At 50.4% G+C, this 14,331-nt stretch overlaps 2 protein-coding genes across 3 annotated transcripts; one reads left to right on the top strand and one right to left on the bottom strand.

Annotated features, from left to right (window-relative positions):
• Positions 1-570: 570 nt before the first annotated feature.
• CXHXorf65 (chromosome X CXorf65 homolog) lies at positions 571-2,477 on the top strand. The gene is made up of 6 exons (XM_086387127.1): positions 571-595; positions 716-802; positions 1,016-1,150; positions 1,478-1,546; positions 2,017-2,123; positions 2,341-2,477. Exons 1-6 carry the CDS (start codon positions 571-573, stop codon positions 2,440-2,442), a joined length of 525 nt encoding a protein of 174 aa, XP_086243253.1. The 3' UTR covers positions 2,443-2,477.
• A 421-nt stretch (positions 2,478-2,898) lies between these two features.
• Positions 2,899-10,029, bottom strand: FOXO4 (forkhead box O4). Of its 2 annotated transcripts, XM_086389945.1 has the most exons (4): positions 9,218-10,029; positions 5,026-5,730; positions 4,665-4,796; positions 2,899-4,340 (listed from the first exon to the last, which is right to left on the bottom strand). In XM_086389945.1, exons 1-4 carry the CDS (start codon positions 9,680-9,682, stop codon positions 4,260-4,262), a joined length of 1,383 nt encoding a protein of 460 aa, XP_086246071.1. In that variant the 5' UTR covers positions 9,683-10,029; the 3' UTR covers positions 2,899-4,259. The 2 variants fall into 2 exon arrangements, with proteins under 2 accessions (XP_086246071.1, XP_086246070.1); XM_086389944.1 differs by having other exon boundaries at positions 4,665-5,730.
• Positions 10,030-14,331: the final 4,302 nt, after the last annotated feature.

Here is a 14,331-nt window from a genome sequence, read left to right as displayed (position 1 = left end):
GGATGTCTATTGTTGGGGTGGGGAACAAGGGAAACGTGGGATCCAATGAGGGTGGGAGGCACAGTACTGAGGGCACAAAACAGGAGCCATGGGCTCTGCCACAGCAGCAACAGCTCTACAAATTCCCTGGGAAGGAGTGCTGCTCCAGAAACAGACTTCACTCTAGGTGTCCTACACTCTTTCTGGGGCCCATTTTAGAGTAAGATTTACCATGCTGCCCTGATTTTCTTTGGTTATTGTCATTGCCCCCATTTTCAACACATTTTTATAGACCCTACCCAGGTTCTTCTCCCCTTAGCCTTCCTCCACCTTCTGCCACACATAGCACTTCTGACCTCATAATCCCTCAGCTGCAGCCTCAGGCCCCACCCCTGGGAATGTTGGTTATCCACAACTGCCCATAGCTCTCTCCTGTCTGCCCAGTCTGGGCCTCCTCAGTCAATGTAATCCATCTGCCTCTCCAGCCCCCTGATCTTATGGGCCCACTTGGCCCCTCAAGGCCTCTAGGACACCCTCCTTCTGCCATGACATCTCAAGACTCTCTTTGAAGAGTGAGAAGATCTTGAGAGCATGTTCATCTTTATCAAACATGGAGGTGAGGGGTATCACAGAGCTGGAGTCTATGTGTAGGGTTGGGGGTGTTGGAGGGGCAGTGGAGGGCACAGGGATGGTGTAACTGGGGAAGGGCCACATGCCCCATCCCGTCTCTTCTCAGATGATCAGCAGTTTCTGGCCAATATTAACTGTTCTGTCCTGCTGCTGCTGCATTATGCCCGCCGTAAAGTGGGGCTGCCTAAAACAGGTGAGGAGTGTGGGGAGGGAACTCATGGCCAAGGGTCTGAAGTAGTAGGGTCATCAAGCCTACTACTTCGAGCCCCCGAGTCTTCCTGGTGGCAAGAAGAGAGCTCCTTGAATCCCTGCAGCTTCCTCAGCCTGTTCTGGATAGGATCACTGGCGCCTTTCACTCCTGCTCCCCTTCCTTAGCTGCCTTAATTACTCTGTGGCCTCCCTCCAGAAACCATCGATTTATGTGATGAAACGGGGACAATGAAGTTGTTTTTTCTGATGAAGACTCCTGGAGACTATGCCAACAAATTCCTTACAGCTCGAAACACTTACTACATTTGTAAGGTGGAGCGTGGGGCACCAGGTAGAGACTTGGGAGCATTCCCCAGAGGTAGAGCAAGGCCCCACAGTTGGACTGTGAATCCAATCCTTCAAATAAGGGCCCCATCGACCAGATCCAAATTGACTGTCTCTAGTCAAGCCTAAGAGCATTGCCTCTGTGACAGTGGTTAAGTTAGCACATTCTGTGCCCCCAACCCCCACCCCGACCTGGCTGAGGGATGGACCCGAAGGGAGGAAATAAGTTACACCAGCCCAAGGTAGTATGGAGTATTAGGGTCCTGAAACTTTGGGCTTTGGAAGGGAGAGGCTGGGTGACGGGGCTGGGTGTATTGCACTACTGTATTCACAGGAACTAGAGTTGAGAGTGCCTACAAAGCATTTGTGCCCCTCCTGAAGAACCCAGAACCCGAGCTTATTGGTAAGCAGCATGATGGAGGAAGGAGGAACGTGGAGGGTACTGGACTCAGCTGGGTGATTGAGAATATAGGCTGGGGCTGGTGTAGTCTGTCAGGTAGGATCACAGGATCCTAGGTAAAGGGGTCTAGCATCTAGGTCCACTTCAGGAGTGGTGCTTGGCTTAAACCACGTGGATGTGTGTGTCTCACTCACCCCTCCTTGCCATTTCTCAGCCATCTTCTCAGTACATCTCCCTATCCCCACCATCTCATTTCCATCTTTCCCTTCATCTTCTGCTTTTGGAATCTTGGTGTCCTGCTTCCCACTGAAAAGAGTAAAGCTTAGGCACCTTTGGGTTACTTCTCAGCCTAGCTTTACGCCCGGTTACTCCAAGTGATCCTGTGAATGATGGAAGGGCCAGGATGGGTAGGGAAGGTCTCTAGTACTCAGAGGTGTGTGTGTGGTGGAGGGGTGACTTTCCCTGGTTCCTAGATGCCTTGCGTACACAATGTGACCTCCTGGAGAGGAGTCGAGTGAAAATGCTTAGAATCCAAGAAGCCAAGAAAGTCGTTCCAATTGAATCCTCTGTGAACCTCACAGTAAGCCTTACCAAACATGGTCTGTCCCAGGAGCCTCCTTTCCCCACCTGTCTACTGAAGGCTCCTCTGCCCCAGCTCTCTGGGGTAAATTTCCTTCCCAAATCCAACATTCATGCCCAAGATCTGCCTCTCACCTCTTTGGTCCTGCCTTTGGCCCTAGTTTGTAGAAAACTTCTCTGCAGGGGCCTTTTTACTTACTGACCCTTTCCTTTTCCAGTCCAAATCATCAGGACGATCAGATGAAGAGGGGACCACTCGCAGGGCTCCCGTCTTGAAGACCAGAGCGGACTTTGTCAGTAGGAAGGATAAACATCGCTAACAAAATAAAGTGACCAAGTGAGAGCTGCAGTGAAATCACTGGCATTTAATGTGAGGTTCCTTTTTTCAAGAAAGACTTCTCCCAATATCGACACCAAGGCTTAAATCTGCCCCAGGCATTGTGGAGGCTCTCAGGATCCGTAGGAGCAGGAGAGGGCAGGGGCAAGCACATGGGTGGGGGGTGAGGAAAGGCAGCGAAGTGTAGTACAATAAGCCTTTGAGGGACAGAGTAGGGGGTGGGGTCTTTTCCGACCAGACAACCTCCCCTTGGGAGGCCTATCACAGCCCGCCTACTCCTGCTGGGGTTAGGTGATGGGATGGGCATCTTCCCTCCCCCACCGTACTCCACCAAGTCCCCGGCTGAAATTCCCCTGCCCCCCACCAGTCTGCCTCTGGGCAGTCCCTATCCCGGCTCCTTCCTTATCCACAGGGGAACAGACAGGCAGCAGAAACCAGAGCTGGTTATAGGCATTTATTGAATTAATTCATTTATTGATTTGACACACTTCCCCACTCCAATCTAGCACACGAAACAATCTGGGTAGGCCAGGCGCTGACACAGGAAATGATGGGAACCCACAGCAGGGGCGGGGGAGGGGACAATGCAAAGAGGACTGGGGGAGGGACTGCTTTGGGGGCTAGGGTGGAGAATGAGCCCCAGATGGCCTTCCCTAGCAGGTGCTAGTAAACCTGATCTACATTCTCCTCCATCCCTGCTCATTTCCCAGACCCTCAGCCAAGCTCCCCAGCTCCCCCTGCCCTGTTCCGCCCCTCCCCCTGCCTGCCACCACACACACTTCCCCATAACCCCTGCAGTCAGGCAAGGGGAAGAAGGGCAGGGACAGCTGTCTGGGGCCTGGAACAGGGAGGTCTCTGTGCCTAACTTTACCACCCTAAATCCTTCCCTCCTTCTCTTCTCCCCCCTCCCATCCCCTTCCCAGGCCACAGACTCATTCCAGGCCCTAAACTGCACTCTCCCACCATAGCACTAACCCACAAGGGGTCATGAGAGAGTGTGGCTGCACCCCACCACCACACACTCCCAGGCACAAGGTGACAGGATGAAGGCACCTGGCTTAGCTTTTCCTCAGGGAAACTCCAAGCTAGTTCAGCGCAGACCATGTTCTAGACCTGGTCCTCATGGGAGCTCTTCCCCTTGCCCCCTGCTCTCTGCAGGCCTAGGGTTCTCTCCCTTGTCTCCCCCGTGTTTCCAGGAATAATATCTGTAGTGTTTGCATCAGGTGACTATGGCAAAGCCTTCCAAAAAGAAAAAAATCATTCTCCCCATCACTAACACCTTGCCACTGTTAAACATCTCCCTATTACGTGTTTATATTTCTTTAAAGGTTTACAAAAAGCCTTTCTGTTATCTGTAGTCTTCCAAGGGTGATTTGCCTTGGTGAGCCACAGCCACTCCAGGCTTCATACCTTGGCCCTTCCAGATCCCTGTTACACCCCCAATCCCACACCACTGGCCCAAGAGGCCACTGAATAAAAATCTCAAGCTCAATCCAGCCTGGACCAGCTCAGATAAGACTCTACAAAAAAATCCTGCTCCCAAAGGCAGGGGTAAGGCCACTGGTGACTTCACATTTCCAACAGTATTGCCCGCCCATGCTACAAAATCTATGGGGTGGGAATGCGTGGGGTGGGGAGCCGAGGATGGCTCCCTAATTGGCACAGTGAGAATAAACCCTCTCCCCTTCCCCTCCCCTCTCCCTCCCCACCCCCCAGCTATATCTTTATAATTTTCTCAGTACCCAGGTGAGCAGACCCTACTCTAGCTCTAAAGCAGGGTCCCAAATTCCCTGGGAGGGGTCAAGGGTAAAGAGTGGATATGGGCACGCCTGGTTCTGTCTCTGAAGCAGGGAATGAAGCTTCCAGCCATGGCTCAGGGATCTGTGGGAAGAAAAAACAGAGGACAAGGTCAGAGGCTCATCTGGGGGCATGACAACTTTCCATCAGCAAGAACCACATTAAGGAAAACAGACAGCCCGTCCCCCATCTCTCCCGCGCTTCCGTGTAGCGGTGAGCACTGCTGAGGGGCCTTGGGGGTCCCATCTGGAAACTATGCCACTCTAAAGGGACGTCCTCCCTCTAATTCCCTGGGACCTCCAGCTACCCCTTGTTCTCAATCTCCCCCTTGCTAGATCACAGGACTAGCTGGACACCTAGGAACAGGAATAGGTTGTGAGATGCTGCCATGACTAAGATGGGCCATACCTGGCTCAAAGTTGAAGTCCAGTCCTTCGTCCCCATCCATGAGGTCATTGATGATGTTATCCATGTCACACTCCAGGTTCTCCATGTATATGTCGAGATCAAGATCCTGAGGCATTCGGTCTTGGCTTGGAGCTTCAGTAGGAGGTGTGAGCACAGGAGCCCCCAGGGGCTTGGGGACCGGCCCCCCCCCCATGACTGGAGGTGGTGCTGGTGCTATCATCGGGAGGGTGGGAACCAGACCGCTGGGGCCTGCAGCCTCTAGGGGTTTAGGACACAGGCCACCCCCCGTGCCTAGCTTACTGGAGGAAGGTATCCCCCCCAGCAGCAGAAGTGTTGGAGCCTGGGACAGAATGGGATCTACCTGGGTCATGAGGACATCGGCAGGAGGTGGTGGTGTATCAGAGGTGAGCAGAGCCTCCAAAGACTGGGAGCTTGAGAAGCACCCTTCTCCTGCTGACAGGGGCCCCTCTGCTGGGCTGAAGAGAGAGGTGCTGTAGGTGTGTAAGGGGCCCGGAACCCCAGGATGCTGCAAAGAGAAGCCAGAGAGGCTGCTCCGAGACAGCAGCGAGTGGGGAGATGTGAGATTGAGCCCATCTAACAGCTCCAGATCTTCTTTCAGGGTGGGAGGGACACCCCCTGCATAGCCACTGGCTGAGGCTGGCATTTCTTCTTCTGCCAGCACCTCAGGCTCCGGCTCCCTGGGGGAGGGCCGGGTGCTGACAGTGCTGGCATTCGAACTGCTTCGTGGACGGAAGGTGCTCCATGCATCGGCTTCCTCTCGGTTTCGAGAGCAAGGGCTGCCTGACCACTTGGCAAAGTGGCCAGCAGGGCTCCTTGGAGTGGCACCTTCACGTGGAGCGGGCAGCACAGCTGGTTTCTTCTTGGGGGTTTTGCTGCGGCCCCGGAGCAGCCTGCTGCTGCTATCCATGGAAGCTGCCCGGCGGCGGGGTGCCTTGCCGCTCTTGCCTCCCTCCGGATTCAGCATCCACCAGGAGCTCTTGCCAGTAGCCTCGTTGTGAACCTTGATGAACTTGCTATGCAGGGATAGGTTGTGGCGGATCGAATTCTGGAGGGGGCAGAGGCAACAAGAAAGGGAGGTCAGTGGTCAGCAGTCCAGTCAAAAAGGACACTGGGGCGTGGCCGGGGCGGGGGCAGTCCTGGAAATGCAAAGTTAGTCAAATTTGAGGGGAAAACAGGCAACAGTAGGGGTGGGAAGTAGTGGCAGGGGAGGCGACCACACACAATTCCCACCTGAAGACAAGCTTCTTGGCCAGACCTCTTTGCACAGAGGGTGGGGAGACAACCAGAGCCTCGACCTATTCACAGGGCGCTGCACCCACTTCCCCCTGAAAAGCTCACAGCCCTCTACCCGACCCAAGTCTCTGGGGGCTGCCTGGGGCTTGTAAGCATTGGAAAGACGCACTCCTAGTTCATCAAGAATTAGGCTCCAGTGGGAAAGAGCATTCCACAGCTCCACCCCTTTCCTTGAGTGCAAGCTTGGGTGGAGTTTACAGGACAGTGGCACAGCAGCAGCCCAGGACAGACCCACCCTGTCCTGAGTCAGTCTTCTGAACAGGCTGAGGGGCTAGAACCTTAGCCTGGCTGGTGCTCCACTCTACACAGGGCATTTGGGCCCTGGCACTCTACAGGATTTGTAGATTCCTTTTTTTTTTTTTTCTGATTCCCTCCACCGCCGCCCCCCCCTCCAGATTCCTTGACACACACCCTCAACTACATTCTGGCCAGGCTTCTCCCTGTGCCTCAAATACACCAGGCCCCTCCCTCCCTCCTTGTCTGGAGGAGCTCCCCTCTCTCAATTCTACTAGCTTGTCAAGATCAACCTTCAGTCCTCTTGCTTTCCTAAAGTGGTTGCTTGACTTCTGCAGCCAGATTTCTTGTTCAGTATTTTTCATCTGTTCCACACAAAATTTCCCCAAATCTATATTATGTTGTTTATAGTTTCAAGTAATTTGTATTATCAATTGTAAATGCCAGGACATGTTGTCCAGGTAGGCAGCCCTCCTGCAGTGGCCCCCTCAGAGTGCCAAGCTCCCAGTACATAATCAATATCTGTTGCCTGATCGACAGGTGGCCCTTGGGTGAAGAATGGCGAATCTCCCCTTGAAGCTCCGTCAGCTCTTGAGTGCCTTGGGTACTAGAAGCTCTGTTTTTCCTTCCTCCCTCGCTGCTGATATTCTGCTAGAGATAAGTTTTTTTCCCAGGGGCCCAGGGAGCTGAGATTGGCAGCTTCTTGAACCCCTAGAGCAGCTTATTTCTACTGGCTGCTCCAGGCTAGTTGCACCATCCCTTTGTATCCGCAGGGCCTCCCCAACCCCCCCACCCCCCACTCCACCACCCCCGCACCCCCCCCACCCCACCCCCACCCCTCAGGAACCTCCCTTCTCTTTCTTACCTCCTTTTCCCCACTTCTCGTCAGGAACTTCTGCATAGGAACTCTAAACTTAGGGGCATTTGACCTCCCACATGAAGCTCTTTAGTGTTTAGAAACTTGGGAAGAGCCCAGAGGCCTTGGAGCAACTAGGAGGCTAAGGCTATGGACAGTCAGAAATCACTTCATGTGTTTCAGCCAGATGCTCTAGATAAGGAGAGCCTTTGCCTGGGAAAATATTCTTAAGTGGCCTCTTGCTCCAGGGCTCTCTAGCGAAGAACTCCTTGTCTCCCTGGGACCCTGCAGTAACAGCACTCCAACTACTCTGGCCGCACTAATGTTTTGGGTTCCTTCAGGGAATCACACTTGTCCATCCAGCCTGGGCTCTTAGTAACTAAGAGCCACAGTTACTTCTGGCACTGTGATTTCTACCCCCTCCCCACTTCCCCCCTGCTTTTCCAATTTCTAACTCTGCGTCTACTGAGAAGGTTCATTCCCTTCCCTATACTCGGTACCCATGAGTGCCATTTGCTCATCCCTTCTTCTTTAGCCCTTGGAATTACTACCTCCTACAGGCTCTTACTTGGAGAGGTTGGCTCCCTAGAAGCCTACCGTTTTTACCTCTTGGAAGGAGGGCACCTGCTGGTTGCTCCCCAAGCCACCTAAATTAAGCCTTCTTGTTCTAAGTGAGTGCCGCCCCCTGGTGGGGTGGTGGTAACCTTGGCATATCACCAGGGAAGCCAGCTCAGGCTTGGGGGTAGGGAGTGAGGGGTGAGAGCCTTGTAGGCTCCAGACTCGGCCTGATTTGGCTTTGCCATCATTCCATGGCAGCGTGGATTAGCAGATAGAGCATATGATTTATAGTTAGACCTGAGTTCAAGTCCTCATTCTACCGATTTTGGCAAGTTTCCCAACCATTCTATACCTTAGTTTCCTAATACGTAACATGTGGAATCTCAGAACTGCTGTGAAGATTAAAATTTTTAACTACTTTGTAAATGAAGAAAACCCAATATAAGTGTAAATTATAAGGAGGGACTACACTCCCACAGCATAACTAACAACTCATGATTATTTCTTCTACCCTGGAAAATGAACCTAAGGGAAAAGAAAAACAGCTGTGCAGGCTGGGTCCAAGGAGGGGAGCTCTTTATGAGCTGCGACTGTGGCGTGGCAGTCTACCCAGAAATAGTGCCAAGGGTCTCAGTCAGCTGTCTTGCTTTCTTTTCTGCCCAACCCCAAGGGATACTGCAGACTCAATCCCTCGATCTCTTATACCTAGAAGAAGACCCTCTGCTCACTCAACCTTCCGTATTTCCTTGCACGCTGGTCTCACCACCTACTGGAGTACAAGGCGTCAGTAGGAGTTGAAGCTCCCTAACTTTTCGAGTCCCATCTTTCTCAGGACAATCTTTCGGAGCATCTAGTGCAATCCCTCCTCGCAGTTTCCTCATGGGAGGCCAAGGGAACCCCCGACCTTGTGTTCTAAAGTCAGAGCCCTATTTTTTCCCATGAATATTCCTCAACAGCAAATGAAAACTTCCCCCCACAACTTGGATAGCTCCTGACTAGGGAGAGTTTCTTAGCATTATATAGGGTAAACTGAGGCAGCCCCTCCTTTTTTTTTTCTCTTAGTGTGTCAGATCCATTTCCTTCCCACGGGGGTATCACTCTTTACCTTTTGCCAATTCATTCCATCTTCTTGGGTAGCAGAATCCTAGAACAGTACTTCTACCCTGAGGTACTGGGAGGCAAGCAGGGAATCCAAGTAATCCCACAGGAATGGGAGAAAAGGTGTTGGGGTGGGAGGTGGGGGAGGAGGGAAGGCTAGGTTCCTGCAGGGAATCCACACAGTTCCCGCTGTACATAGGATAAAGACTTCTCTGTGGGGATAAGTGTTTTGGGCAGCCCAAGCCAAAGTGCTGGGAGTGTTGAGCAGTGAGCAGAGAATTCAGTTTTCTCCAGGGCAAGGACAATGTCTTATTCATTGTGATCCTTCAGCATCAAGCACCTAGCAGCATATACTATGTCCTAAGTAAACGCTTGTCTAATTGACCGCGGAAGGTGGATCTCTGGGGTAGGGGTATAAAAGGGGAGGCAGAGTAGAAGTAAGGAGACGGGTGGGAACCAGGGGCAGATAGGTATTGAGGGGGATCATAGTTACCTTCCATCCTGCTGAGCTGTTGCTGTCACCCTTGTCCTTGAAGTAGGGCACCGTGCGGACCATCCACTCATAGATCTGGGCCAGTGTCAGTCGCTTCTCGGGGGCGCTTTCAATGGCCTGGCTGATGAGTTCTGCATATGACTGATTTCCCCAGGCATTTCGGCGGGAGCCTCCCTTCCGAGGACCTGTTACAGCCCCCAGGATCCCGGGCTGGGGACCCCCTGCCGAGTCTGGGAGCCTGGCGGGCAACAGGGTCGGCTGGGTGCGCCCGTCCGAGCGCCCCTCCGGGTGTACCTTCTCTCCCAGACCTGACTCCACCTCGGACGCCTCGGACGGCTCGGGAGCGAGCTCTGGTCGGGGAAGGGGCCAGGTGCAGGAGCGGGGACGGCTCTGGGGTTCGAAGTCGGGATCGAGGTCTACGATCGCGGCAGCCTCTCTGGCTGAATTCTCATTTACTGGATCCATACGTGAAGTTGGACCTCCGCCGCTCAGCGTTCAGAGGAGCCTGCCACAGTCCCTAGCGATGCCTCCCCTCAGGGGGGAAGCAACGAGGGCCAGGGGGCACATTCCTGCCAGTCCTCAGAAAGTCTCGAACTTCCCCTCACCCCTGGATGCTTGATCCTAAGCTGTCCCTTGCACACAGTTCTCCGTTTCTTCTCTGCTACAGGCTGCAGCCTCGGAGCTCTTTCTGAGACACCACCTGTAACCTCCGCCTAGCGAAGGCACTTTTCTCCTAACCTCTCAGCTTCCTGCTCTTTTAAACCTGAGGCTCCGTATCCCCTCACAAATCTTTCTCCCATCACAGAACGCCTCTTTAGCCGCAGTTCCCTCCCCCTTTTAAGTTGCTGCCCCCCGGACACTCCTCCTGAATTTCCTCCACCCGGATCACTGCCCTCCCCCACGCCCCGCTCCCTCGCGTCACTTGCCCCTCCCCTGACTCCCTCTCCCCCCGCCTTTCCCCTCCCCCCCTCTTTATCGGGTCCAGGTCTCCGCGGCCCCAGCCTCTCAAATTCCCGCACCAATCCCCCTATCAAACCCCCCACCCCCCGCCCCCCGGGTTTCCCTTTTGTTTTGCTCCAAGCAGCGGCCCCCGCCTGACGTCTCTGTTTACCACTCGCCAGGGCAGCCATCTGCGCACGCGCCTGAAGAGCGGGTTGGGAAACCGAGTTCTCTAGTCGTGCCACCCTGGTCCGGCATGGGGACTACATCTCCCGTCCTACTTCGCGGTCAGCCCGATCAGGGTGGCAGGAGAGCGGCGTGGCAGGATATAGAGAGGGGGAACATTAATTATTATTATTAGAGGTGGTCTCGGACTTTTTCTTTTCGTTAAAAATCATTTTCCTCCCCCCTCCTCCCTCCTCCCTAGTGATTCAGGATCGCTAGATGAGCGTGTGGAGAGATGCTAGACCGTTCCCTCTTTCCGTCAGAAGAGGGCAAAAGGAAAAAAAAAAAAAAATGCGGTCTCTGTAAGAAGCAGAAAACCGAAAAGCAAGAAGCAAAGAACTAACGAGGAAATAGAGTTGTTTTAGTGTTGAAGAGTTGGTCAGAGGGCTTGGGGAACATAAACGAGTGGTTAGCTGATCGTAGTGTCTCCCCTACCGCCCTCCACTCGGCATACGCAGTTCCCACCGATAGTGCGGTTGCTGACCAATCAGTTTTCTCCACTGACTCTTCTGGCCTCTTCTCAAATATTGATATTCTCCAGGTTCCCATCCTCAGCGGCTTCGCTTCTCATTCAACAGGTTCCAAACAGAGCTCATTATCTGTTCTTGCGCCCACACTCCTATCCTCTGGATACTCTTATCTCTGAATTTGGTTAATGGTTGTCCTAATGTACCCGGTCTCCTAAGCTAGACTTACCCTTCGTCTTTTCATCTCCCTAACCTCCCACATCCAAATCCCAGTTCAAAATCTTATTTATCAGTGGATTAAATTGCAGTATCGCCTTAAGCCGACCTCCTACCATGAAGTTTTTCCCAACTGCTGTTTATGTTCTTTGCTGTCAACAAAATAACTTTTCTAAGAAACACTCCTGGTAATAACAACTAAAATTTATGGAGCACTTATTATGTGCCAGGCAGTGTGCTGATTGCTTTATGTACATTAGCTCCTTTACTCCTCAAATCATCCCTGAGGTAGATACCCCTGTTATACCCATTTTACAGACAAGGACACTAATGCTCAGAGATTTAGTGACTTGCCCAAAGTCACACAGTTAGCAGGCAGGAGAACTGAAGTATCACTTATATGTGATCTTAGCACTTCCCTGCTTAAAACTTCCTTTGATTTTCCCTATTCCCTATGTGATAAAGTTCAAACTCCTTAGCAAGGCATACAGGGCTCTTCAGATTCAGGCTACCTTTCCTGCTTTCTCTTTCACTGGGCACATTAAGTTCCAATCAGTCCGAGTTTTGCACTGTTTCTTGGAAATATCATACATACCCTTTTATACCTTTCCCTCCTCATCCTGGAATGTTTTCCTTCTCATTATCCTTTCCCCAAGTCTCTTATTCTGGAAAACTCCTATTCAGCCTTCCTGGTCTCCCTTAGGTACAATTAGTTCTCCCTTTTCTGGAAGCATTCCCAAGCATTTTTTGCAGGCTTATGTTATACACCATAAACTGTATCATACTGTAATTCCTTGCTTTTAGGTATCTCTTCCACTAAACTGTGAACTCCTTGAAGGCAGAGACAAGTTTTATGTATCTCTGCGTCCCCACATAGTAGACATTCAATAAATGTTGGTCGAATGAATGAGATAAGGAATCAAATCACATTGCACTTGTACATTTGAGAACGTTTTAATAAGTGTATCATATTTATTTACCGCCTAGCCGTGTCCCATTTTTCCTTAGACATAAAGTTCCTAGGGATAGGGACTGTAATGTAACTTATCTATATAGTGCCTAGAATTACACCATTGGCAGTGTGGCTTGATACATGCACTGTGATGACTAGTCCTACCTCCCATCAAGGTTGTAGAGCCATACAAGCCAGAATTTCTCAGAGGCCACAGCACATTGGACCTTCAAAGTGATATTAGTCTGCTCATGGTAACATAACCATTTGATTCTACATATTTCCACCTTCTTTTACTCCAACATGCATTTGTCATGTAAGGGGTAAACAGAAGACAGTGTATTCACACCTGAGGTCCAGACTAGAGATAGGAGACAGTTGCTCACAATGACTGCAGACATTTCCTGTCCACGCCTGGGATATTTGGTAAGGGCTGCACAAACAGTGAATTTGGTAGAGGGGGGAGCCTTTTGGGCACTAGGTCACAAGGAGCTCTCTTCTAACTGAAACAGGTGTGGTGGCAGACCATGCAGAGCTGCTGAGATAGGGAAATGGCAAGGTGGGGCAGGTACTTGTCCTGGCTTGAGTTATATCTTGCATTATCTCCCTTTGTGCATTTGTTTGAAAATGTCCACCTCTCCACCAACTCATGTCCATCACCTTAAATTTCAAATTCAAATCTAAAAACTTACATGCCTTGGAAACTTTCCCCAACTAACCCAACCTGACAGATTACTTAACAACTCTACACCTCCCAAGCTTCTATGAACTCTGTATTCTTTCATTTTGTGCTGGTGGTTACATGGCTCTTCATTTCATGAGGGCATATTCTCTCCCCAACTAGAATACAAATTCTGCAATCAATCCACAAATGTTTATTGACTGTTAAGATGAGGGTATACCTTGGGACTCTGGACAGGTGAAAATGACCATAAACCATCGGACCAGATGCTTTGGGAGGGTGAGCTGAAGGATCGATGGAATGGTAAGAGCACTAAGACTTTAAAGCATGCATCTAGAGAGGTCAGAGTTATGCACTTTATTACTGTTGCTGTGTTGGAATACACAGCAGTAGTCAAGAAAGAAAGTTAACAAGGTAACCTTGGAAAATAGAAGAGACATCTTTCAGGATAGAAGACCAACACAGATGCAAGCTACTATATACAGGATAGATAAACAACAAGGACCTACTGCATAGCACAGGGAACCATATTTAATATCCTGTGATAAACCATAATGGAAAAGAATATGAAAAAAATAGATACATGTATAACTGAGTCAGTTTGCTGTACTTCAGAAATTAAACACAACATTGTAAGTCAACTGTACTTCAATTAAAAAAAAAAAAAAAAGAGAACCAACACCAGGTCCCCAGAAAACTGGCATAGTCATAAATTATGAACAGAAATATGGCAGGATATGGGTGGGGAAGGCCTTTTTCCCAGTTGCAAGCCCAAAGTTGATGATCTCAACTGGCTCCCCTTTACCCACTTGTTTTTTCCCTCTTGATTGTCAAAGGGCTTGGCTCTCTTGCCTCTTTCACCGCTACCACCAACTCTTCTACCTGGGTGCCACCCCCCAAGCCTGCTGCCAAACCAGCTTTATTCATCCGAATTGAGATAAACATTTCCTCACTTCTTCTTACCATACCCAGCTTTGGAAAAAACCCCTCCTATCTAAGATTTGTACAGGACTTTTGCTATTACCTATAGTGAAAGATGCAGGGGTTAACAAAAATAACAATGAGAAAGCTCAAAGAATCTCAACTTGTCCCTGGTCTTCACGGACGAGTATGGAACATACATGTTTTTGTAACCCTCTTCCCTAAGTCCTTCTTTATGTGTTTCTGTGAAAGATTTCATGTTCTTCTCTTAGAAGCCAGCAATACCCTCCCAACCCTGTCGTTGTTTTTAAAAATCTTTTTAGTTAATAAACATTTCGTAAGAGCCTACATTTCCAGACACTAGGCTACGTGCTTTTGCATAAAGTACACCCCAGACTAAAATCCTAAGATTTAGCCCCAAGTAGATTTGAGTTGGCACTACTACTAAGATTGAGGCAGCTTTCAGTCCTTTCCAAACCTGGAAGTCAGTCTGATGTAGTGAGAAGAGCTCTAGATTGAGTTGGGAGATTGAGTCCTCATTGTAGTTCTGTCACAAACTAGTTGAATAATGATAATAATTGCACTACTATTAATAAGTAACATTTACTGAGTTTTAATTTTTTTTTTCATTTATTTATTTGGCTGCATTGGCTCTTAGTTGTGACAAGAGGGCTTAGTTGCCCTGAGGCATGTGAAATCTTAGTTCCCTGAC

This window comes from Bos grunniens, chromosome X (assembly GCF_055505025.1).
Source record: "Bos grunniens cultivar Pamir isolate PY7600 chromosome X, Bosgru_T2T1.0, whole genome shotgun sequence".
Classification (NCBI taxonomy): domain Eukaryota; kingdom Metazoa; phylum Chordata; class Mammalia; order Artiodactyla; family Bovidae; genus Bos; species Bos grunniens.
The sequence above is the reverse complement of the archived record's forward strand: the minus strand, read 5'-3'. Positions and strand labels throughout refer to the sequence as shown.

Excerpts from the sequence above, each read along its gene's own strand:
- FOXO4 (XM_086389944.1), bottom strand. The coding sequence starts at position 9,682 with ATGGATCCAGTAAATGAGAATTCAGCCAGAGAGGCTGCCGCGATCGTA. Across the intron at positions 5,731-9,217 it reads ACAGCTCAGCAGGATGGAAG|AATTCGATCCGCCACAACCT; the intron begins GTAACTATGATC and ends TGCCCCCTCCAG.
- CXHXorf65 (XM_086387127.1), top strand. The coding sequence starts at position 571 with ATGTTCATCTTTATCAAACATGGAG. Across the intron at positions 596-715 it reads CATCTTTATCAAACATGGAG|ATGATCAGCAGTTTCTGGCC; the intron begins GTGAGGGGTATC and ends GTCTCTTCTCAG. Across the intron at positions 1,151-1,477 it reads GGTGGAGCGTGGGGCACCAG|GAACTAGAGTTGAGAGTGCC; the intron begins GTAGAGACTTGG and ends CTGTATTCACAG.